Below are 25,645 nucleotides of genomic sequence, written 5' to 3' on the forward strand. Positions count from 1 at the left end.
CAAACCCCCTTTGTGGATCAGCTCTACGCAGTACCCAACTTGCACTGAAAACAGCAGGATGAAATCTATCCCTAACCTCATACTCCGGAACTCTGGTAGAAATTGCATCATGTAATAACACAGTTGGAAAGAGTGGGCCAAATTAATCCCCGGAGCATGAGTTACACCAAGGGTGGCTTTGGTTCACTGAACACATTTATTAGGTTCTGTTTCTCTCTGAGCTCAGGAATTCCCAGTTGCTTCAGGGATCATGTCCCATAGATCACAAATCTCAGTATGAAACTTCCCGAATGCGACAAACTGGCAGTTTCTGTCGATGAGGAAACACCAACACATCTCTCTCTCCCTTCTAAGCAGGTACGTGCAATTGTCCAGTATCAGAGTCAGACAAACACGCAGACATTTGGTGATCAGCAGGTATTGAATTCACGACCGCCAGCACTAAAAGCCTCAGCCCCAACTCCTACCACTTCAGCTAAAGGAGCGACCTCCTTGCTTGGAAAAAATAGGCAATTACATAGTCACTGAAGCCAGTGCTTTCCACTATGTCTCTGGGTTTTCATACAGGCTAAAGTAAATGCCAAAAATCTTAATTAGCACAGTAAGGAAGTGTTACCCCAAACCGACATGTCAAGCCACAGAGCTCACCCTGCCCAAAGAGGGTAGAAAGATTGACACTCCTTTGATCTCACCCCTTCTCTAGCTAACAAATAATCTCTTCAGAGTGAGATGATTTTCACCCTGATACTCATACAGCAGAGACAAAAGTCACATCTTGCTGCTCGGATTAGTAAACAGGAGTGTTAGTGTGTGGGGAATGATTAACCTGTGTGTCATTGTATTTATGCAGTTTGTATTTTATTGAACAACTGGAATGAGCAGCTGTGAACATCTGGCTCTGTGGATTAAGCCCTTCCCTGAGTGGGTACCTATGTCCATTAAGAAACTGATCTCCATTTATCATCACTTACTTCACTACAGAGAGGAGACAGGTTTTTCGCACCATCCACCTGCCCACATCTCTGTAGCTGCCTGATCTCTGTTCAGAGGAGATGGAAAAGGGAAATCACTCGGAGGCGACTGAGTTCATTCTCTCAGGACTGACAGATCGTCCGGAGCTGCAGGTTCCCCTGTTTGTGCTGTTCCTACTGATTTATGGTGTCACCCTGGTGGGGAATGGGGGGATGATCTTGTTAATCACGATTGACCCACGACTCCACACCCCCATGTACTTTTTCCTCAGTAATTTGTCTTTCTGTGACCTCTGCTTTTCCTCGATGATTTCCCCTAAGATGCTGCTGAATTTCTTAGCCGAGAAGAAAAGCATTTCTTACACTGCCTGCACTGTGCAAATGTATCTCTTTCTCTCTTTTGCAGATGTTGAGTGCCTGTTGCTGGCTGTGATGGCATATGACCGTTATGTGGCCATCTGTAACCCGCTGCTCTATACGGTCACCATGTCCAGGCAGCTTTGTAAAGGGCTGGTGGCCGGGGTATATGCTGTGGGCGTGGTAGATTCAATGATACACACATTTTGTACACTTCATTTGTCATTCTGCAGCTCCAACATCATCAATCATTTCTTCTGTGATATCACCCAATTGCTGGTGCTTTCCTGCTCTGACACCCGCATCAATGAGATTGTGATGTTTGCCTTCGTTGGCTGTATTGTAGTGAGCAGCCTTGTCACTGTCCTCCTCTCCTATGTCTATATCATCTCCACCATCCTGCAGATCCGCTCTGCCGAGGGTCGACACAAAGCCTTCTCCACCTGCACTTTCCACTTGATCGCTGTGGTCCTGTTTTATGGCATCCAACTTTTCATGTGTTTACGTCCCACCTCCAGCTATTCCATGGACACAGATAAAGTGGCCTCAGTGTTTTACATGCTGGTGATCCCCATGTTGAACCCCCTCATCTACAGCCTGAGGAACACGGAGGTGAAGGACGCCCTGAGGAAAGCAATGAAGAAACTCCTAACCAATTCCTGAAACTGTTTAACTTAGTACTCGTTTAGTGATGGGGAGTGGAAACAGGTGAATTCAATTCCCAGCCCATTGCAATGTAATTTCACAGAACCCGTAATAGTATTGTTCATTAATGTATTCTTGTTATTATTAGTTTGTTTGTATTCCAACAAGGCCTGAAGTCCCCAACTAAGATCGGGGCTTTATTGGGGTATTGCCTCAGCAAAATTCCTTGAGCCACCTGTTGCACATGTGTGAATATCTGTGATGTGCTTTGAACGCACAGAGCTGTTTGTATTGGGAAGGAAGTGGGGGGCATCAAATCTATCTCCCTCTGCTTTGTCGTGGGTTTAGTTTCGTTATGCAGTTGCAAGTATGAAGTGTGGGATTTCTATGGCTGAACCAAAGGGAGTTTTGCACACCCTCCTGATACTCTGCAGCCCTTTATGTCCCCTATGGGGTTGTTGTAGAGATTGTCACCTGGTTTGTATCCATGCATGTGGAGGAGAAAGCTGATTTCCATCACAATGGCCTTTATTTTAAGTTAAGGGACCAACAAAACAAATAAGAACAAGGGTAACATTTCCAAAAGAGAGCATGGTGTGTGTGCGCGTCCTCTGTGAGAATCTGCACTGAACTGAATACAAAATAATCTGGAAAGGGTGAGTTTTCTCTACCATATAAATAAAACAGAAAGAAAAAGTCATATCAGACACTAGACGTTTATACCACGTGAGCAGGTTAGCTGTGAGTTCTTACTCTTCGTTCTGTTGGAAAGTATTATGGACTCTGAATAATAGGGGTTATGGGAATTGTACAGCTCTGGTTACGGTGAGTGAGAAATGGAAAGAGCTGGGCCAATAGCTGATTTTCGAGTTCATGGGGGGTTACAAAAAATTGAAAAACAAATTCAGTTCAACCTGAAACAAATCTGAAAATTCCCTAAATGCTTGGCAAATATAAAACATTGACAAAAATTTCCTTTGGGGTCGAAGGAAATATTTAGCATGACCAGAAATGGAACATTTCCTTTCCTTCCTGGATACTTTTCGAAGTAAAAGCAGAGATAATGTAGGGCCAGAATGACGAAATGGATGGAAGAGGCGGTAATGGCGCTGTTTCCTTTGTAGACTTTAACCCAGTGATTAGATCTCTCCCGCGGGATGTTGGAGATCCAGGTCAATCCCACCTCTGTCTGATGGGGAGACGCCATTTGAAAGTGGGTCTCCCACATTGCCGTCAATGCCCTGGCGACTCGGTCCTATTCTGTCCTGCATCGTTCTCAGGACTGCTCTATGCTACTGCTGTAAGTTGATCTCAGTTACGCTACTTCAAGTTGACTAAGTTGGTCTGACTTACAGAGGTGTCCACACCGCGCTATGTCACCGGGAGAGTTATGTAACTGAAGTAGTGTAACATAGATCAGCCGACAGCGTTAGTGTAGCCCGGCCCTGAGGAAGATCCATAATGGAACATAGTCTCTGAAAGAGGTGGAGTACAGACTTCTGCAGGTGAGACCTCTCCCATTAACTTAACATGTCTTCCCCAGACTTACTCGATCAACACCATTTCATCTATCGCAGTAGTCCCGACTTAGCCAGTAGCATAGATATGGCCTCATTCTCTCCCATTGAAGCTGTTGCATTTTGGATAAAACACAGGAAGAATCACAGGGCCAGAAAGAGAGAATGACTCTGTAGACTGGTAGTTTGGGGCAATGACATGCTCAACTTCATGTCTCTGTTCCAAGGATTATTTAATTTGTTATCCACCGTAGAACAACTTTGAAAGGAGAGATCGAGAGGAACCCAGATTGGAATAGCACACCACTCAGTGGCTGGGATGCTTTCTGGAAATACAGGAAACCCAAGTGCACATCTTTGCCCGGAACTCGACAGAAGGAGGAATTGAACTAGGAACTCCCACCTCAGAGGTGAACACCCCAACTATTGAGCTAAAAATTACAAAGAGAGGGAGCATCACCACCTCCTACCCGTGGCTGCTTTGCTACCCGCACCTAAATCCTCCCCCCCACACACACACACACGCATTGTTTTGGGAAAAGGCTATTTGTAGACTTTGTAACACATTTGTGAAGAGTTTCAGGTCAACCCCAACTGCATTGTTTTTCGAAATAAATTATTAGTCCAGAAGAAATTTACCCACTTCTACACATTTTCATGTCCCAATGCTGGGAAATTACTTAAAGAGACTTTTGGAGAGGTGACCGACACATGAAGTGGAATACATTCACCTCAGTTTTGTATCATATTCAAAAGACCTCATGGGCGAGATATTGATCCAGACCAGCTGCTGCTCTGTCCCTCTGTGTTCCATTTCCACAGGGAGAGACACGGCAACAACATTGCATGTGCTTTGCACACCTGTTGTCCTGGGAGCAAAGATGCTTCAGGGAACAAATCTCAAAGTCATCCCAGGAAGCAGCTCCAGCGGTATTAAGGGTAATGTGGGTGGGGTTAGCAAACAGGGAAAGATTGAACTCTAAGTCTGATTTTAGGGTTCTAGGCAGGTACTGCTACTGTCCTCAACTAACTGTAAGTGAAGGGAGGAAAAACAAAGAGGTACCACCATGTCATGTGTGTGCATGTGGTGGGGGGTACAGTGGAGCTGTATGTCAAGTATAGGCAGGTTTGTGTCCCTTGCCCTACCCAGTGCTCAAACAAGCATCCCCCCTCCTCCCAGTGCAGGGTTCCCTCTGAGACCATCGATTAATAGGACTGGAGGGGACCTTGAGAGGTCATCTATTCCAGTCCTCTGTACTCATGGCAGGACTAAGTATTACTTAGACCATCCCTGATGGGTGTTTGTCTAACCTGCTGTTAAAAATCTCCAACGGTGGAGATTCCACAACCTTCCTGGGCAAGTTATTCCAGTGCTTAGCCACCCTCACTCTTGGGATGTTTTTCCTAATGTCCAACCTAAAGCACCCTTGCTGCAATTGAAGTCCATCAGTTCTTGTCCTATCCTTTCCCCCCCATCCCCGCCCCCATTGCTTTGCAGTTTTACTCCTAAACTCTGTTTGAAGGACTATAAATTCTAGGAAATAAATAAAATTAACAAAAGAATTGGGAGGGAGCTGTGACATACCAGGGTCCAACCCAGACTAAGCAACAGCTGTGTCACCTGCAACCTTGCAATGCCTTGCTGAAGTGGCTTCCAACTGGTCCACAAAGAAACAAATCACACCCTGAGCATGTGTGTGTAACTGCAGTCTGGGCAGGAATAGTTGGGTTACACTCAGGCTCTCACCACCCTTGGTTATACTGCAGGGTGACCCCAACACCCTCCCCAGTCTTTGATTTCCCTCCCGAAATGTACATCCTGTGCTGCCCAGTCCTCTCCTGGACAATACAAGTTACATTGTCCGTTATTTCCTTAGTAGCACTAATATCCATGCAACTTAGTTTCTCAGACACTTTTATTTAAACACACTGGATTAGATACAACAATAAAGCAAAGTTTATTGACTACAAAAATAGATTTTAATTGAGTACAGATAAGGAGGCATAGAAGTCAGACATGGCTACAAGAAAAATAAAGTTAGAATTCAACTTGTACTTAAGTTAGCAAATGATGTGAAATTCAAAGCAAATGTTTCCTCACCACATGCTTTCAGCAGTCTTATTAACCAAACTTCTTAGAGCAGGACCCCTCCATAGTCCAATGGCTGCTTCATTTATCCCTTCAAATGCAATGTATCAATGTGCAGACAGAGAGCGAGAGAGAGAGAGAGAGAGAGAGGTGTGCCTTGGGATTTCTGACCCCTTCTTTTTAGAGTCCTATCCCCCCTTTGAGAACCATTTCTACCTGGGTACCGGAAGTCAAAATCTCTATGTAGAAGGATGTTCCCTGCTGTTTCTCCTCACCTTTTTGGGCTTCGTTTGTTTCTCTATTCTATACCCTTTTCCATTTCTATGTTTGAGAAAGACCAGTTTGCCAGCCTCAGGTTGGAACATGTATTAATAACATGATAAGTGCAATCTTATCACTTAACATACATTATCAAAAATATTGTATTAATATTTGCGATGAGAGCATGACTATTTCTAGTTAACTCATAGCTTTATTTAGCATCTTAAAGCTGAGCTCTGAGTGCAGATAATATGCATGCAAAAGGGATAGTTTTGTGAACTGCAGAAGTCCATAGCATGCTGTGGTCTCCTCCTGAGCTCCTCTGCTGATCATGTGGTCTCCATCAAGCACAATGAGTGAACCTATCTTTTGTATTTTGGGGAGTAACCTAGCAATGGAAGGACATAGGATACCATGGTGATTGGCGTGGTATAAATAACTAGATAATCTGGAGTACTCTTATATATCTTACAAGTTTTACATTCCACCTGTTGGGGCCAGGATTATGAGGTGATTCTGAAACTAGGAATGACTAAGAAGATATCAGCTACAGTTGCAAACAATTAGTATCTCTCACCTGCTTCTAACTTTCTGTTCCTTTGATTCCAAATTGGTTGCTAAGGCTGGTGGAAAATTTTTCTTGAGAAGTTTTTTTTTCAGGGGAAATCGGATTTTCCATTTAACTATTTTTTCCATTAAATTATCTGTTCCCTGGAAATTATAAGGTTTTTATCAAAAAAGTCAAACTCTGTCACTCCTAAACCATGGCTGTGGGACTCTGGTGATGTTCCAGGGCATTCAGCAAGAGGAGAGACCATCATGCATCATGGGGGATATAGTCCAGCCTGGGAGCCTCTCCCATGGTGGTGTGTGGTATGTGATGCAACCCCGTGGTATTTTGAAGCAGAAATATTATGTTTTTAGCAAAAAGATTTTGGTGACCACAAGCAAACCGCCTTTGTGGATCAGCTCTACGCAGCACTCAGCTTGCATTGAAAACAGCAGGATGAAATATACCCCTAACCTCATACTCTGTAACTCTGGTAGAAATTGCACATTAATAACACAGTAGAAAAGAGTAGGTCAAATTAATCCCCAGGGCATGAATTACACTGAGGGCGGCTTTGGTTCACTGAACTCATTAATTAGGTGTTGTGTCTCTCTGAGCTCAGGTATTCCCAGTTGCTTCAGGAATCATGTCCCATAGATCACACATCTCAGTATAAAACTTCCCGAATGCTCCAAACTGGCAGTTTCTGTCGATGGGGAAACACCACCACGTCGCTCTCTCTCTTCTCAACAGGTATGTGCGATTGTCCTGAATTACAGTCACACACACACATACACACACAGACACCATGGTTATCAACAGGTATTGAATTCAAGACCTCCGGCACTAAAAGCCTCAGCCCCAACTCGTACCCCTTCAGCTAAAGGAGTGACCTCCTTGCTTGGAAAAAATAGGCAATTACATAGTCACCAAAGCCAGTGCTTTCCATTATGTCTCTGGGTTTTCATACAGGCTAAAGTAAATACCCAAAAGTTTAATTAGCACAGTAAGCAACTTTACCCCAAACCGACATGCCAAGCCACAGAGCTCACCTTGTCCAAATAGGGTAGAAAGATTGATACTCCTTTACTCTCACCCCTTCTTTAGCTAACAAATAATCTCTTCAGACTGAGACGATTTTCACCCTTTCACTCTCTTACAGCAGAGTCACAAGTCACTGTTTGCTGCTCGGATTAGTGAACAGGAGTCTTCGTATGCGGGGCATGATTAACCTGTGTGTCAGTGTATTTACACTGTGTGTATTTTATCATACAACTGGAATGACCAGCTGTGAACATCCGCACCATCCACCTGCCCACATCTCTGTAGCTGCCAGATCTCTGTTCAGAGGAGATGGAAAAGGGAAATCACTCAGAGGCGACTGAGTTCATTCTCTCAGGACTGACAGATCGTCCGGAGCTGCAGGTCCCCCTGTTTGGTGTGTTCCTAGTGGTTTATGGTATCACCCTGGTGGGGAATGGGGGGATGATCTTCTTAATCACCATTGATCCCCGACTCCACACCCCCATGTACTTTTTCCTCAGTAATTTGTCTTTCTGTGATCTCTGCTATTCCTCGATAATTTCCCCTAAGATGCTGCAAAATTTCTTAGCCGAGAGGAAAAGCATTTCTTACACTGCCTGCGCTGTGCAACTATATCTCTCAATTGTTTTTGCAGATGTTGAGTGCCTGTTGCTGGCTGTGATGGCGTATGACCGTTATGTGGCCATCTGTAACCCGCTGCTCTATACGGTCACCATGTCCAGGCAGCTTTGTAACCAACTAGTGGCTGGGGTGTACGCTGTGGGATTGATGGATTCAATGATACACACGTGTTTTACATTTCGGCTGTCATTCTGCAACTCCAACATCATCAATCATTTCTTCTGTGACATCCCCCCACTGCTGGCAATTTCCTGTTCTGACACCCGCATCAATGAGATTGTGATGTTTGTTTTTATGAGCTGCATTCTAGTGAGCAGCCTTGTCACTGTCCTCCTCTCCTATGGCTATATCATCTCCACCATCCTGCAGATCCGCTCCGCCGAGGGCTGGCGCAAAGCCTTCTCCACCTGCACTTTCCACTTGACTGCTGTAGCACTGTATTTTGGCACCCTCCTCTTCGTGTATTTACGTCCCACCTCCAGTTATTCCATGGACACAGACAAAGTAGCCTCAATGTTTTACATGGTGGTGATCCCCATGTTGAACCCCCTCATCTACAGCCTGAGGAACACGGAGGTGAAGGATGCCCTGAGGAGAGCAATGAATAAACTCCTAACCAATTCTTGAATCTGTTTAACTCTTTACTCATTTAGTGATGGGGAGTGGAAACAGGTGAATTCAATTCCCAGCCCATTGCAATGTAATTTTGCAGAGCCCGTGGGAATATTGTTCATTATTGTATTGTTATTATTTTTAATTTGTTTGTATTCCAACAAGGTCTGCAGGCCCCAAATGAGATCAGTGGACAAAATACGGGAAGAATCACAGGTCCAGAAAGAGAGATTGATTCTATAAGGTGGTGGCTAGGGGCACCCACCTGGATAGGGTGACCAGACAGCAAGTGTGAAAAATCGGGACGGGGGTGTGGGGTAATAGGAGCCTATATAACAGAAAGGCCCAAATATCGGGACTGTCCCTATAAAATCGGGACATCTGGTCACCCTGCACCTGGAGGGTGAGATGCTCAACTTCACGTCTCTGTTCCAAGGGTCATTTAATTATTATCCACAATAGAACAACTTTGAAAGGAGAGATTGAGAGCAACCCAGACTGGAATTGCACATCACTCAGGGGCTGGGATGCTGTCTGGAAATGCAGGAAACCCAAGTGCAGAGTGTGATGGGTTCGGTCACAGAGACCCCCATTGGGACTGTCAACTGATGTGCTGAAATTACCTCTGATCACATTTTCCCTGCCAGCCTGGGCCTCCAGAACCCTGCCTTGTTGAGCCAGACATGCTAGCCTGCTGCAGCACAGACCCAGGGTCTCGGCCACGACCCCAAAGCTGCAGATCTAGACTGAAACCAGCCCAGCAGGATACCTGTCTCCGGCACGCAGACATCCAGCTCCCAACGGGATCTGAACCCCAAATAAATCCGTTTTACTCTGTATAAAGCTTATGCAGGGTAACATGATAAATGTTCACCATCTATATCACTGCAAGAGAGATATGTACAGCTGTTTGCCCCCCAAGGTAACAATTACTGAGACTGAGTTTATAAATAAACAAACGTGATTTTATTAAGTATAAAAAGAAGCATTTAAGTGGTTTTCAGTAGTAACAGACAGAACAAAGTAAATCACAAAGTAAAATAAAGCAAAACACGCAAGTCTAAGCTTAATACACTCAGAAATCAGTTACTAATGTTAACTTCTCACCCCAGTTGTTACTTCAGGTAAAATCCTTCTCAGGTCAGATAGAAAAGGCTGGACTCAGGTCAGAAAAGGTCACCCACCCCTGTGGTTACAGTCCTTTTTTTCCCCAGGTGCTTGCAGGTATCTCTCTGGGGTAGGGAGACCATCTCTTCAGCCAGCTGAAGACACTCATTGTTTGCTTCTCCCACTTTATATAGAACTTCCTTAAGGTGGAAAACCTTTGTTTGGAACCCCCCCCCCCCCGGAAAAGTACCAGATTCAAGATAGATTTCAGTATCAGGTGACATGGTCACATGTCACTGTAAGACCCCTGTCTCCATTGTTCCTGAGTTGGCCCACATGTACACAGGAAGGCTTGCAGGTAAACAGCCATTCACAGTTCATTGTTTCTGAAGCACCCTTAATGGCCTCCACTTAATATGTCTCCATCAGTGATACAAGTTTATATCTTATTCTCCTAACTCCAGATATTGAAATAGTCCATGTAAACAAATAGAATGAACACACTTAGTAGATTACGGTCTTTATAATGATATGTTACATGGGGCACTTAGCATAAAGCATATTCCAATTTTGTCATATTCAGAAACATATTTTCGTAATGCATATGGAGTGCAGTGTCACACATGGCTCTGCCCAGTACTGGACAGAAGGGGGAACTGAACCGGGCTCTCCCATCTCACAGGTTAACACCCCAACTACTGAGCTAAAAATTACAACGGGAAAGACCATCACTGCCTCCTACAGTGGCCATGTTGCAACCAGCACCTAAATCCTGCCCCCGCACACACACACTCTTCTGGGACAAAGCTATTAGGAGAATTTGTAACACATTTGTGAATAGTTTCAGGTCAATCCAAACGGTATTGTTTTTGACCATAAATTATTAGTCCTGAAGAAATTCACCCATTTCTGGACAGCTTTGTGTTCCAATGCTGGGAATTTACTTAAAGAGACATTTGGAGAGGTGACCAACAAATAAAGTGGAATACATTCACCTCAGTTTTGTATCATATTAAAAAGACCTCACGGGAGAGACAGCGATCCAGACCAGCTGATGCTCTGGCCCTCTGTGTTCCATTTCCACAAGGAAAGACATGGCAAAAACATTAATTGCATGTGCTGTGCACACCTGTTGTCCTGGGAGCAAAGATGTTCCAGGGAGCAAATTTCAAAGTCATCAAAGCCAAATTTAACTTCTGCTGCCCAAGGAAGCAACTATAGAGGTTTTAAGGGTAACGTCAGTGTGGTTAGCAAACAGGGGAAGACTCATCTCCAAGTCTGATTTTAGGGTTCTGAGCAGGTACTGGTTCCGTCCACAACTCATTGTAAGTGAAGGGAGGAAAAACAAAGAGGGACCACCAAGTTATGGGCAAGTTATGGGCAAGCAAGTCAGTTTCAGAGAATTTGGGCCTTTAATTGAAATGAAACATTCATTTGAGGGGAAGGAAGGAATTATCCTGAGAGGAGAAATGTCAACTTTTTTTAACATATTTACCTATCAAAAGCAGGAAAGAGCTTTACCAAAGGAGGGAGAAGAGTTATTGGAAAAGGAGAGACAAATAGCTTGAAGAGGAAGGGGGAAAACTCCCCCATCGATTCCGGGAATGTCTCTATTAAAGCCATTACATTGACTTAGCTATGGTCAATGGCAGCACCATAATGTAGATGCTTTCCACATTGATGGAAGGGTTTTTCCTTCGATGTAGTTAATCCACGTCTCCGAGAGGCAGTAGCTCGGGCAATGAAAGAATTACACTGAGGGTCAGCACAAGCTAACTGCCTCACACAGGGTGTGAAAAGTCCCCCCTCCCTCTGTTGATCTAATTTTTAAGCATAAACCAGGCCTCAGAAAAGCTGTCAACCAAAAAGACCAGTTGGGAAATCCAGTCCTATCTCCCTGCCAGGGCAGCAGAATCCCCTTCGGTTGTTTTTGTTCAGGCTAGTTGGAAATATTCCAGCTGTCCCAGCTTCCCAGTAGAGATTATTCTGCATTCTGATTGAGCTCAGTGTCTGGCTGTGTGTGTGTAGTGGGCACTCTGTGTGTGTGTGTGTGTTTGGTGTGCAGTGGGCACTGTGTGTGTGGTGGGGGGTACAGTGGAGCTGAATCTCAAGTCTAGGCAGCTGTGTGTCTCTTGCCCTGCCCAGTGCTCAGGCTGGTGTCCCCCCTCCTCCCAGTGCAGGGCTCCTTGTCAGGTCAAAGAATCATAGGACTGGAAGGGACCTCGAGAGCTCATCTAGTCCAGTCCCCTGCACTCGTGGCAGGACTGAGTATTATCTAGACCATCCCTGACAGGTGTTTGTCCAACCTGCTCTTAAAAAATCTCCAATGGTGGAGATTCCACAAACTTCCTGGGCAATTTATTCCAGTGCTTAACCACCCTCACTGTTGGGATGTTTTTCCTAATGTCCAACCTAAACCACCCTTGCTGCAATTGAAGTCCATCAGTTCTTGTCCTATCCTTTCCCCCACATGTTGCTTTGCAGTTTTATTCCTAAACTCTGTTTCACGGACTATAAATTATAGGAAATAAATAAAATGAACAAAAGAATCAGAATGAAGCTGGCATGCTCGGAGATCTTTTGTAGCAGCATCTGCAGAGACGAAGCAGAGCTCTTCAGTGTTAACCACCAGTTTAGGGAATATCCTCCTTTTTGCAGCCTGCCCTGACCTTGGCATTTTCAGTGAGGATTGCTCCTGGCACCTTCAGGTCACTGGGGGCAGAGAAGCCAGGAGGAGGATTTATGAGCATGACTCCTAGAGGAAATAGGGCATAGTGTTTCCTGGGCACAGACCTGGAGTGACAAACTTGAGGAGTTTCTGAGTACAGAGATTGCTGGCTGTTGATTGTTTCTACTGGTGTTCAGGGAAGCAGGACTTTGCGTATATTCTTTGTAACCTTCACCCCCCCCGGCATCGATTATACCAAAGAATGTAGCTGACTTGTATCATCAATTTTTCCTCCTAATACAATCAACCCTGCAGTGCCTCACAGCTTGCCACCACTTAGGAGAAGGGGGCACCCACATGCTCCGGAGCACTGATAATACCAGCCAAGCCTGCACACACGTGAGGGATAATTTCTGCAACGATAGTGAAGAAGGGAAGAGTCATCACTGGACGTGCCATGGATCTCCTGGGGGGAGGTGATGATCACAATGTCCTTGTGCATCTGCAGCTATGGATCAGTGCATGGGCCCATCCCTGTGGTGACCTCACCCTTTCATGTCAATCCAACACTACTGTCAGTCAGCACCACACCTTTGGTGTTACTGGGATATTTTCTAGGTTGGTGGCTGTGACATACCAGGGTCCAACCCAGACTAATCAGCAGCTGTGTCACACCTGCCTGCAACCTGGCAATGCCTTGCTGAAGGGGCTTCCACCTGGGTCACTGACAAACAACCGTCTAGCAGGCAAATCACACCCTGAGCATGTGTGTGTAACTGCAGCCTGGCCAGGAATAGTTGGGTTACACTCAGGCTCTCACCACCCTTGGTTATACTGCAGGGTGACCCCAACACACTCCCCAGTCTTTGATTTCTCTCCCGAAATGTATGTCCTGTGCTGCCCAGTCCTCTGCCTGACAATACAAGTTACAGTGTCCATTATTTCTTTAACAGCACTAATATCCATGCAACTTAGCTTCTCAGACACTTCTATTTAAACACACTGGATTCGATAAAACAACCCCACCAAAAGTTTATTGACTACAAAGATAGATTTTACGTGAGTGCAAATAAGGAGGAATAGAAGTCAGACATGGTTACAAAAAAAAATAAAGCTAGAATGCAATTTGTGCCTAAGTTAACAAATAAGGTGCTATTCAAAGCAAATGTTTCCTCACCACATGCTTTCAGCTGTGTTACTGACCAAACTACTTAGGTCAGCACCCCTCACCAAGTTCAAGGGCTGCTTCCTTTATTCCTTCAGATGCAGTGAATCAGTGGGCAGAGGCAGAGATAGAGAGAGAGAGTGAGCGGTGCTTTCGGATGTTTGCCCCTTCTTTTTATAGTCCTATCTCCGCTTTGAGAAACATTTTCACCTGATACCAGGAGACACAAGCTCTATGTAGAAGGATGTTCTCTGCTGCTTTTTCCTCACCTTTTTGGTCTTCCTTTGTTTCCCTTCCTGCTTGATGACTCTGGTTACTCTTTAGATGGAAAATTAAGCAGTGCACACTTTTCGTTGTTTAAGACAGACCAGTTTGCCAGCCTCAGTTTGGAACATGTATTAATAACCTGATACAGTGTCATCTTATAACTTCACGCACAGTAACTCCTCACTTAACATTGTAGTTATGTTCCTGAAAAATGCAACTTTAATTCTTATGAGGAAATTGAATTCGCTTAACACCTTTTTGCTTAATGTAAATGGGGGGGTTAGGTTCCAGGGAAATATTTTTTTGCCAGACAAAAGGCATTATATACATTTAAAAAATTTTTAACAAGCAATTTAATACAGGTATAAATTTTTAAAGAAACAGTTTAATACGACAACCATCATTGCTGAGTTTGAAGCAATGGGGGGCCCCCGCCGAACCCCACACAGGCACAGCTCAGTGGCACTGCAGACAATGAGGCAGGAAAGGAGGGTGAAGTTGCCATACGTAGGAGAAGCACATTGCATAGCAGGAGTGGCAGCTTCCCCTACTGTGCAAGCCCCAGGGCCGGGGGCTCAACACTCGGCCTGCCCATTCCAGCCCTTCCCCCAACACCCCACCCTTAACCCGCCTCTTCTCCCCCCCACCTCCTCCCCCTTTACTCCCCACGCCGTGTCCTTGCTCCTCCCCCTCCCTCCCCTGCCTCCTGAATGCCGCAAGCCATTTGATTGCTGTGGGCAGGAGTTGGGTGGAGCAGGGTGAAGGCGCTGATCTGTGGGGTCCACCGGCAGGAGGCACTGGCAGGGCGTATCGGAGCTGATAGAGGGGCTGCCAGCTGTGGATAAAGCAGGCAGCCAAACGACGTTATAGCGGAGCATTGCACAACTTTAAACGAGCAGATTCTGAAATGGAGCAGGAAAGTAAGTTCGAAACAATGTTAAGCGAGAGGATGTTAAGTGGAGAGTTACTGTACATTATCAAATATATTGTATTAATATTTGCAATGAGAGCATGACTATTTCTAGTTGACTCATAGCTTTATTTAGCATCTTAAAGCTGAGCTCTGTGTGCAGATAATATGCATGCAAAAGGGATAGTTTTGTGAACATAGCATGCTGTGTTCTGCTCCTGAGCTCCTCTGGTCATCATGTGGTCTCCATCAAGCACAATGAGTAAATCTATCCTTCCTACTTTGGGAAGTGACCTAAGAAGGGAAGGACATAGCATACCATGGTGATTGGCATGCTATAAATAGCTAGATAATCTGGAGTACTCTTACATGTCATACAGGTTTTACATTCCAAGTATTGGGGACAGGACAATGAAGTGATTCTGAAACCAGGAATGACTGAGAAGATATCAGCTACAGCTGCAAACAATTAGTACGTTTCACCTGTATCTAACTTTCTGTTCCTTTGATTCCAAATTTGTTGATATGGCTGGTTGAAAATTTTTCTTGAGAAGTTTTTTTTATGGGACATTGGATTTTCAATTCAACTATTTTTTCCATAAAATTATGTTTCCCTGAAAATTATCAGCTTTCAATCAAAATACCAAACTCCCCTCCTCCCTAAACCATGGCTGTGGGTCTCTGGTGATGTTCCAGGGCAGATCAGCAAGAGGAGAGACCGTCATGCATCATGGGGGATATAGTTCAGCCTGGGAGCCTCTCCCATGGTGGTGTGTGGTATGTGATGCAACCCCGTGGTATTTTGAAGCAGAAATATTATGTTTTTAGCACAAAGATTTGGGTCACCACAAACAAAACCGCCTTTGTGGATCAGCTCTACACAGTACCCGGCTTGCACTGAAAACAGCAGGATGAAATATACCCTTAACCTCATACTCTGTAGCTCTGGTAAAAATTGCATCATGTAATAACACAGTAGAAAAGAGTGGGCCAAATTAAACCCCAGGGAATGAATTACACCGAGGGTGGCTTTGGTTCACTGAATGCCTTAATTAGGTGTTATGGCTCTCGGAGCTCAGGTATTCCCAGTTGCTTCAGGAATCATGTCCCATAATTCACACATCTCAGTATAAAACTTCCCGAATGCTCCAAATTGGCAGTTTCTGTCGATGGGGAAATGTCACCACATCTCTCTCTTCTCAGCAGGTACGTGCGATTCCCCAACATCACTTCCACACACACACACAGACACCATGGTGACCAGCAGGTATTAAATTCAAGACCTCCAGCACTAAAAGCCTCAGTCCCAAATCCTACCCCTTCATCTAACGGAGCGACCTCCTGGGTTGGAAAAAATAGGCAATTACATAGTCACCGAAGCCAGTGCTTTCCACTATGTCTCTGAGTTTTCATACAGGCTAAAGTAAATGCCAGAAAGCTTAATTAGCACAGTAAGCAAGTTTTCCCCTAAACCGACCTGCCAAGCCACAGAGCTCCCCTTGCCCAAAGAGGGTAGAACGATTGACACTCCTTTACTCTCACCCCTTCTTTAGCTAAGGAATAATCTCTTCAGACTGATTCTCTTACAGGAGAGTCACAAGTCACTGTTTTCTGTTTAGATTAGAGAACAGGAGTGTTTGTGTGGGGGGCATGATTAACCTGAGTGTCATTGTATTTGCACAGCATGTGCATTTTATCGAACAGCTGGAATGACCAGTTGTGAACATCTGGTTCTGTGGACTAAGGCCTTCCCTGAGTGGGTACTGATGTCCATTGAGAAACTTACCTCCATTTATCTTCACTTACTTCATTACAGAGAAGGGACAGGTTTTCCGCGCCATCCACCTGCCCACATCTCTGTAGCTGTCTCAGCTGTATTCAGAGAAGATGGAAAAAGGAAATCGCTCGGAGGTGACTGAGTTCATTCTCTCAGGACTGACAGATCGTCCGGAGATGCAGGTGCCCCTGTTTGGGGTGTTCCTAGTGATTTATGGTATCACCCTGGTGGGGAATGGGGGGATGATCTTGTTAATCATGATTGACCCCCAACTCCACACCCCCATGTACTTTTTTCTCAGTAATTTGTCTTTCTGTGACCTCTGCTATTCCTCAATAGTTTCCCCTAAGATGCTGCTGAATTTCTTAGGCGAGAGGAAAAGCATTTCTTACACTGCCTGCGCTGTGCAACTGTATCTCTCTATTGCTTTTGGAGACATTGAGTGCCTGTTGCTGGCTGTGATGGCGTATGACCGTTATGTGGCCATCTGTAACCCACTGCTCTATACGGTCACCATGTCTAGGCAGCTTTGTAAAGTGCTGGTGGCTGGGGTGTACGCTGTGGGGTTTGTGGATTCAATGATACACACGTGTTTTATATTTCGGCTGTCATTCTGCAGCTCCAACATCATCAATCATTTCTTCTGTGACATCCCCCCACTGCTGGCGCTCTCCTGTTCTGACACCAGCATCAATGAGATTCTGATATTTGTTTTTATGAGCTGCATAATAGTAAGCATCATTGTGACTGTCCTCCTCTCCTATGTCTATATCATCTCCACCATCCTACAGATCCACTCTGCCGAGGGGCGGCACAAAGCCTTCTCCACCTGCACTTTCCACTTGACCACAGTGGTCCTTCTTTTTGGCACCCTCTTCTACATGTATTTTCGTCCCACCTCCAGTTATTCCATGGACACAGACAAAGTAGCCTCAGTGTTTTACATGGCGGTGATCCCCATGTTGAACCCCCTCATCTACAGCCTGAGGAACACGGAGGTGAAGGATGCCCTGAGGAGAGCAATGAATAAACTCCTAACCAATTCTTGAATCTGTTTAACTCTTTATTCATTTCGTGATGGGGAGTGGAAACAGGTGAATTCAATTCCCAGCCCATTGCAATGTAATTTTGCAGAGCCCGTGGGAATATTGTTCATTATTGTATTGTTATTATTTTTAATTTGTTTGTATTCCAACAAGGTCTTCAGGCCCCAACTGAGATCGGTGGACAAATCACGGGAAGAATCACAGGTCCAGAAAGAGAGATTGATTCTATAAGCTGTTGGCGAGGGGCACCCACCTGGAGGGTGAGATGCTCAACTTCACATCTCTGTTCCAATGGTTATTGAATTAGTTATCCACAGTAGAAGAACTTTGAAAGGAGAGACTGAGAGCAACCCAGACTGGAATTGCACATCACTCAGGGGCTGGGATGCTTTCTGGAAATGCAGGAAATCCCTCATCTACAGCCTGAGGAACGCGGAGGTGATGGATGGCCTGAGGAAAGCAATGAATAAACTCCTAACCAATTTTTGAATCTGTTTATCTTAATAATTATTTAGTAATGGGGAGTGGAAACAGGTGAATTCAATTCCCAGCCCATTGCAATATAATTTTGCAGAGCCCATGGTAGTATTGTTCATTATTGTATTGTTATTATTGTTTGTATTCCAAGAAGGCCTGCAGGCCCAAACTAAGATCGGGGCTTTATTACGGTATTACCCCAGCAATATTCCAGGATGCATCTGTTTCATATGTGTTAATATATGTGATGTGCTTCGAAAGCACAGAGCTATTTGTATTGGGAAAGAAGAGGGGGGTATCTAATCTATCTCCCTCTGCTTTGTAGTGGGTTTGGTTTTGTTTTGCAGTTGCAAGTATGAACTGTGTGACTTCTATGACTGAAGGAAAAGGGCGTTTTGCACACCCTCCTGATACTCTGCACCCCTTTATGTCCTTTGTGGGGTTGTTGTAGAGATTGTCGCCTGGTCTGTATCCATGCACGTGGAGGAGAAAGGTGATTTCCATCACAATGGCCTCTATTTTAACTTAAGGGACCAACAAAACAAATAAGAACAAGGGTAACATTTCCAAAAGAGAACATGGTGTGTGTGCATCCTCTGTGAGAATCTGCACTGAATTGAATACAACATAATATGGAGAGGGTGAGTTTTCTCTACCATATAAATTAAACAGAAAGAAAAAGTCATATCAGACACTAGATGTTTATAGCACATCAGCAAGTTTGCTATGAGGTCTTACTCTTTATTCAGCTGGAAAGTATTATGGACTCTGAAGAATAGGGGTTATGGGAATTGTACAGCTCTGGTTACGGTGAGTAAGAAATGGATAGAACTGGGCCAATAGCTAATTTTTGAGTTCATGGGTGGTTATAAAAATTGAAAAACAAATTCAGTTCAACCTGAATCAAATCTGAAAATTCCCTAAATGTTTGGCAAACTGGAAAAGATTGACAAAAATTGCCTTTGTGGTCGAAGGAAATATTTAGCATGACCAGAAATAGAACATTTCCTTTCCTTCCTGGAAACTTTTCGATGTAAAAGCAAAGACAATGTAGGGCCAGACTGACAAAATGGATGGAAGAGGAAATAATGGCGCTGCTTCCCTTGTAGACTTTATCCCAGTGATTAGATCACTCCCGTGGGATGTGGGAGATACAGGTCAATCTCCCCATTGTCTGATGGGAGAAGCCATTTGAAAGTGGGTCTCCCACATTGCCGGACAGTGCCCTGGCGACTGGGCTATGTTCTGTCCTGCATCGTTCTCAGGACTGGTCTATGCTACTGCTGTAAATTGATCTCAGTTATGCTACTTCAAGTTGACTAAGTTGGTCTGACTTACAGCGGTGTCCACACCGTGCTATGTCACCGGTAGAATTACGTAGCTGAAGTAGTGTAACATAGATCAGCCGACAGCATTAGTGTGGCCCAGCCCTGAGAAAGATCCATGATGGAACATAGTCTCTGAGAGAGGTGGAGTACAGACTTCTGCAGGTGAGCGGTCTCTCATCGACTTAACATGTCTTCCCCAGACCTGCTCAATCAACACCATTTAATCTATCGCAGTAGTCCCGATTTTGCCAGTAGCGTAGATATGGCCTCATTCTCTCCCATTGAAGCTGCTGCATTGTGGATAAAACACAGGAAGAATCACAGGGCCAGAAAGAGAGAATGACTCTATAGACTGGTAGTTCGGGGCACTGATATGCTCAACTTCATGTCTCTGTTCCAATGGTTATTTAATTTGTTATCCACCGTAGAACAACTTTGAAAGGAGAGACTGAGAGCAACTCAGACTGGAATAGCACATCACTAAGTGGCTGGGATGCTTTCTGAAAATACAGGAAACCCAAGTGCACATCTTTACCCAGCATTGGACAGAAGGGGGAATTGAACCTGGATCTCACACCTCACAGGAGAACACCCTAAGTATTGAGCTAAAAATGACACAGAGAGGGCACATCACCACCTCCTACTGGTGGCTGCTACGCGACCAGCACCTAAATCCTACTCCCCCACACACATTGTTTTGGGACAAGGTTATTAGGAGACTTTGTAACACATTTGTGAATAGTTTCAAGTCAACCCCAATGGCAATGTTTTTTACAATAAATTATTAATCCAGAAGAAATTCACCCATTTCAAGATACTTATGTGTCCCAATGCTGGGAAATTACTTAAGGAGACATTTGGAGAGGTGACCAACAAATAAAGTGGTATACATTCACCTCAGTTTTGTATCATATTCAAAATACCTCACGGGAGAGACAGTGATACAAAGCAGCTAATGCTCTGCCCCTCTAAGTTCCATTTCCACAAGGAGAGACACGGTCACAACATTAATTGCATGTGCTGTGCACACCTCTTGTGCTGGGAGCAAAGATGTTCCAGGGATCAAATCTCAAAGTCATCCCAGGAAGCAGCTCCAGAGGTGTTAAGGATAACGTTGGTATGGTTAGAAAAGAGAGAAAGATTGAACTCTAAGTCTAATTTTAGGGTTCTGAGCAGGTACTGCTTCTGTCCTCAACTCACTGTAAGTGAAGGGAGGAAAAACAAAGAGGTACCACCATGTCATGTGTGTGCATGTGATGGTGGGTACAGTGGAGCTGAATGTCAAGTGTAGGCAGGTTTGTGTCCCTTGCCCTACCCAGTATTCAGACAAGCATCCCCCCTCCTCCCAGTGCAGGGCTCCTTCTGAGACCATAGATTAATAGGACTGGAGGGGACCTTGAGAGGTCATCTATTCCAGTCCTCTGTGCTCATGGCAGGACTAAGTATTACCTAGACCATCCCTGACGGGTGTTTGTCTAACCTGCTGTTAAAAATCTGCAACAGTGGAGATTCCACAACGTTCCTGGACGAGTTATTCCAGTGCTTAACCACCCTCACTCTTGGGATGTTTTTCCTCATGTCCAACCTAAAGCACCCTTGCTGCAATTGAAGTCCATCAGTTCTTGTCCTATCCTTTCCCCCCCATCCCCGCCCCCATTGCTTTGCAGTTTTACTCCTAAACTCTGTTTGAAGGACTATACATTCTAGGAAATAAATAAAATTAACAAAAGAATTGGGAGGGAGCTGTAACATACCAGGGTCCAACCCAGACTAAGCAACAGCTGTGTCACCTGCAACCTTGCAATGCCTCGCTGAAGTGGCTTCCAACTGGGTCACTCACAAACAACCGTCTAGCAGGCAAATCACACCCTGAGCATGTGTGTGTAACTGCACCCTGGCCGGGAATAGTTGGGTTACACTCAGGCTCTCACCACCCTTGGTTATATTGCAGGGTGACTCCAACACACTCCCCAGTCTTCGATTTCCCTCCAGAAAGGTACATCCTGTGCTGCCCAGTCCTCTCCTGGACAATACAAGTTACATTGTCCATTATTTATTTAATATCACTAATATGCATGCAACTTAGTTTGTCAGACACTTCTATTTAAACACACTGAATTAGATAAAACAATAAAACAAAGTTTATTGACTACATAGATAGATTTTAAGTGAGTGCAAATAAGGAGGCATAGAAGTCAGACATGGTTACAAGAAAAATAAAGCTACAATGCAACTTGTGCCTAAGTTAACAAACGCTGTGAAATTCAAAGCAAACGTTTCCTCACCACATGCTTTCATCAGTCTTACTGACCAAATTTCATAGGTCAGGACCCCTCGACAAGTCCAATGGCTGCTTCATTTATCCCTTCAGATTCAGTGAATCAATGGGCAGAGAGAGAGACAGAGAGCAGTGCCTTGGGATGTCTAGCCCCTCTTTTTAGAATCCTATCCCCCCTTTGAGAAAAATTTCCACCTGGTACTAGAAGACAAAATGTCTATGTAGAAGGATGTTCCCTACTGCTTTTTTCTCAGCTTTTTGGGCTTCCTTTGTTTCCCTTCCTGCTTGATGGCTCTGGTTACTGTTTAGATACAAAATTAAGCAGAGCACACATTTCTTTGTTTAATACAGACCAGTTTGCCAGCCTCAGTTTGGAACATGTATTAATAAAATGATACAGTGTCATCTTATAACTTCACATAAATTATCAAAAATATTTTATTAATATTTATGATGAGAGCATGACTATTTCTAGTTGACTCATAGCTTTATTTAGCATCTTAAAACTGAGCTCTATGTGCAGATAATAGGCATGCAAGAGGGATAGTTTTGTGAACTGCAGAAATCCGTAGCATGCTGTGGTCTCCTCCTGAGCTCCTCTGGTCATCATGTGGTCGCCATCAAGCAAAATGAGTGAACCTATCCTTCCTACTCTGGGGAGTGACCTAGCAAGGGAAGGACATAAGATACCGTGGGTGATTGGCATGCTATAAATAGATAGATAATCTGGGATATTCTTACACGTTTTACAGGTTTTACATTCCACCTATTCGGGCCAGGACAATGAGGTGATTCTGAAACCAGGAATGACTGAGACGATATCAGCTACAGCTGCAAACAATTAGTACATTTCACCTGTATCTAACTTTCTGTTCCTTTGATTCCAAATTTGTTGCTAAGGCTGGTTGAAAATTTTTCTTGAGAAGTTTTTTTGATGGGAAATTACCTTTTCCATTCAGCTATTTTTTCCATGAAATTATCTTTTACCTGGAAATTATAACCTTTCCTTTCAAAATACCAAACTCCCCTCCTCTGGGACTCTGGTGATGTTCCAGGCACTTCAGCAAGAGGAGAGACCATCATGTGTCATGAGGGATGTTGTCCAGCCTGGGAGCCTGGAACGTGGAAGAGATTGGTGCTGTGTGTGGTATCTGATGGACCCCCGTTGTATTTCCAAGCAAAAAGATTTTGGTCTCCACAAACAAACCCCCTTTGTGGATCAGCTCTACACAGTACCCGGCTTGCACTGAAAACAGCAGGATGAAATATACCCCTAACCTCATACCCTGTAACTCTGGTAGAAATTGCATCATTTCATAACATAGTAAGAAAGAGGAGGTCAAATTAGTCCCCAGGGCATGAATTACACCAAGGTGGTTTTGGTTCAGTGAATGTATTAATTAGGTGTCATGGTGCTCTGAGCTCAGCTATTCCCAGTTGCTTCAGGAATCATGTCCCATAGATCACACATCTCAGTATAAAACTTCCCGAATGCTCCAAACTGGCAGTTTCTAACGATGGGGAAACGCCAATACATCCCTCTCTCTCTTCTCAGCAGGTACGTGCGATTCCCCAACATCACTTCCACACACACATGCAGACACCATGGTGATCAGCAGGTATTGAATTCAATATCTCCCGCACTAAAAGCCTCAGTCCCAATTCCTACCCCTTCAGCTAAAGGAGCGACCTCCTGGGTTGGAAAAAAATAGCCAATTACCTAGTCACTGAAGCCAGTGCTTTCCACTATGTCTCTGGGTTTTCGTACAGGCTAAAGTAAATGCCAGAAAGCTTAATTAGCACAGTAAGCAAGTTTTCCCCGAAACCGACATGCCAAGCCACAGAGCTCCCCTTGCCCAAAGAGGGTAGAAAGATTGACACTCCTTTACTCTCACCCCTTCTTTAGCTAAGGAATCATCTCTTCAGACTGAGATGATTTTCACGCGATTCTCTTACAGCAGAGTCACAAGTCATTGCTTGCTGCTCAGATTAGTGCATAGGAGTGTTTGTCTGTAGGGCATGATTAACCTGTGTGTCATTGTATTTATGTAGTGTGTACCTTATCGAACAACTGTAATGACCAGCTGTGAACATCTGGCTCTGTGGACTAAGCCCTTCCCAGAGCAGGTACTGATGTCCATTGAGAAACTGATCTCCATTTATCTTCACTTATTTCATTACAGAGAAGGGACAGGTTTTCCGCACCATCCACCTGACCACGTCTGTGTAGCTGCCTGATCTCTGTTCAGAGGAGATGGAAAAGGGAAATCACTCGGAGGTGACTGAGTTCATTCTCTTAGGATTGACAGATCGTCCGGAGCTGCAGGTTCCCCTGTTTATGGTGTTCCTACTGATTTATGGTATCACCATGGTGGGGAATGGGGGGATGATCTTGTTAATCACGATTGATCCCCAACTCCACACCCCCATGTACTTTTTCCTCAGTAATTTGTCTTTCTGTGACCTCTGCTTTTCCTCGTTAATTTGCCCCAACATGCTGCTGAATTTCTTAGCTGAAAGGAAAAGCATTTCTTACACTGCCTGCACTGTGCAAATGTGTCTCTCTATCGTTTTTTCAGATTTTGAGTGCCTCTTACTGGCTGTGATGGCGTATGACCGTTATGTGGCCATCTGCAACCCACTGCTCTATACGGTCACTATGTCCAGGCAGTTTTGTAAACAACTGGTGACTGGGGCATACGCTGTTGGGTTGGTTGATTCAATGATTCAGTGTTTTATATTTCGGCTGTCATTCTGCAGCTCCAACATCATCAATCATTTCTTCTGTGACGTCCCCCCCCTGTTGGCACTCTCCTGTTCTGACACCCGCAACAACGAGATTGTGATGTTTGCTTTTGGGTGCTGCATTATAGCAATCAGTTTTGTGACTGTCCTCCTCTCCTATGTCTATATCATCTCCACCATCCTGCAGATCCGCTCCGCCGAGGGCCGTCACAAAGCCTTCTCCACCTGCACCTTCCACTTGAATGCAGTGGTCCTGTTTTATGGCACACAACTCTTCATGTATTTACGTCCCCCCTCCAGCTATTCCATGGACACAGATAAAGTGGTCTCAGTGTTTTATACGCTGGTGATTCCCGTGTTGAACCCCCTCATCTACAGCCTGAGGAACACGGAGGTGAAGGACGCCCTGAGGAGAGCAATGAATAAACGCTAAACCAATTCTTGAATCTGTTTACCTCTGTACTGGTTTAGTGATGGGGAGTGGAAACAGGTGAATTCAATTCCAATCCCATTGCAATGTAATTTCACAGAGCCCTTGGGAGTATTGTTCATTATTGTATTGTTATTATTATTAATCTGTTTGTATTCCAACACATCCTGCAGGGCCCACCTAAAATCAGGACTTTATTAGGCAATTACCCCAGCAAAATTACAGGAGGCACCTGTTTCACATGTGTGAATATATGTGATGTGCTTCGAAAGCACAGAGCTATTTGTATTGGGAAAGAAGTGGGGGGCATCTAATCTGTCTCCCTCTGCTTTGTCGTGGGTTTGGTTTCATTATGCAGTTGCAAGTATGAAGTGTGTGATTTCTATGGCTGAACCAAAGGGAGTTTGCACACCCTCCTGATACTCTGCAGCCCTTTATGTCCCCTATGGGGTTGTTGTAGAGATTGTCACTGGTTGGTATCCATGCATGTGGAGGAGAAAGGTGATTTCCATCACAATGGCCTTTATTTTAAGTTAAGGGAGCGACAAAACTCGTAAGAACAAGGGTAACATTTCCAAAAGAGAACATGGTGTGTGTGCCTCCTCTGTGAGAATCTGCACTGAATTGAATACAACATAATATGGAGAGGGCGAGTTTTCTCTACCATATAAATTAAACAGAAAGAAAAAGTCATATCAGACACTAGATGTTTATAGCACATCATCAGGTTAGCTGTGAGGTCATACTCTTTATTCGGCTGGAAAGTGTTATGGACTCTGA

At 44.5% G+C, this 25,645-nt stretch overlaps 4 protein-coding genes across 4 annotated transcripts; all 4 read left to right on the top strand.

Annotated features, from left to right (window-relative positions):
- The first annotated feature begins 1,052 nt into the window (after window positions 1-1,052).
- Window positions 1,053-1,991, top strand: LOC101948127 (olfactory receptor 8U9-like). The gene has a single exon (XM_005314978.2). The coding sequence runs from the start codon at window positions 1,053-1,055 to the stop codon at window positions 1,989-1,991; it is 939 nt and encodes a 312-aa protein (XP_005315035.2).
- Window positions 1,992-7,737: 5,746 nt separating this feature from the next.
- LOC135983470 (olfactory receptor 5W2-like) lies at window positions 7,738-8,682 on the top strand. Its single transcript, XM_065595773.1, has one exon. The coding sequence runs from the start codon at window positions 7,744-7,746 to the stop codon at window positions 8,680-8,682; it is 939 nt and encodes a 312-aa protein (XP_065451845.1). The 5' UTR covers window positions 7,738-7,743.
- Window positions 8,683-16,671: 7,989 nt separating this feature from the next.
- Window positions 16,672-17,610, top strand: LOC101933874 (olfactory receptor 5W2-like). The gene has a single exon (XM_005314476.3). It carries the CDS (start codon window positions 16,672-16,674, stop codon window positions 17,608-17,610), a length of 939 nt encoding a protein of 312 aa, XP_005314533.3.
- A 6,334-nt stretch (window positions 17,611-23,944) lies between these two features.
- LOC101933318 (olfactory receptor-like protein OLF1) lies at window positions 23,945-24,868 on the top strand. Its single transcript, XM_005314474.1, has one exon. It carries the CDS (start codon window positions 23,945-23,947, stop codon window positions 24,866-24,868), a length of 924 nt encoding a protein of 307 aa, XP_005314531.1.
- The last annotated feature ends 777 nt before the right edge of the window (window positions 24,869-25,645 follow it).

This window comes from Chrysemys picta, chromosome 4 (genome assembly GCF_011386835.1).
Source record: "Chrysemys picta bellii isolate R12L10 chromosome 4, ASM1138683v2, whole genome shotgun sequence".
Classification (NCBI taxonomy): Eukaryota; Metazoa; Chordata; order Testudines; family Emydidae; genus Chrysemys; species Chrysemys picta.

Bases quoted from the DNA above. Each gene is read 5' to 3' on its own strand.
- LOC101948127 (XM_005314978.2), top strand. From the start codon at position 1,053: ATGGAAAAGGGAAATCACTCGGAGGCGACTGAGTTCATTCTCTCAGGA.
- LOC135983470 (XM_065595773.1), top strand. From the start codon at position 7,744: ATGGAAAAGGGAAATCACTCAGAGGCGACTGAGTTCATTCTCTCAGGA.
- LOC101933874 (XM_005314476.3), top strand. From the start codon at position 16,672: ATGGAAAAAGGAAATCGCTCGGAGGTGACTGAGTTCATTCTCTCAGGA.
- LOC101933318 (XM_005314474.1), top strand. From the start codon at position 23,945: ATGGAAAAGGGAAATCACTCGGAGGTGACTGAGTTCATTCTCTTAGGA.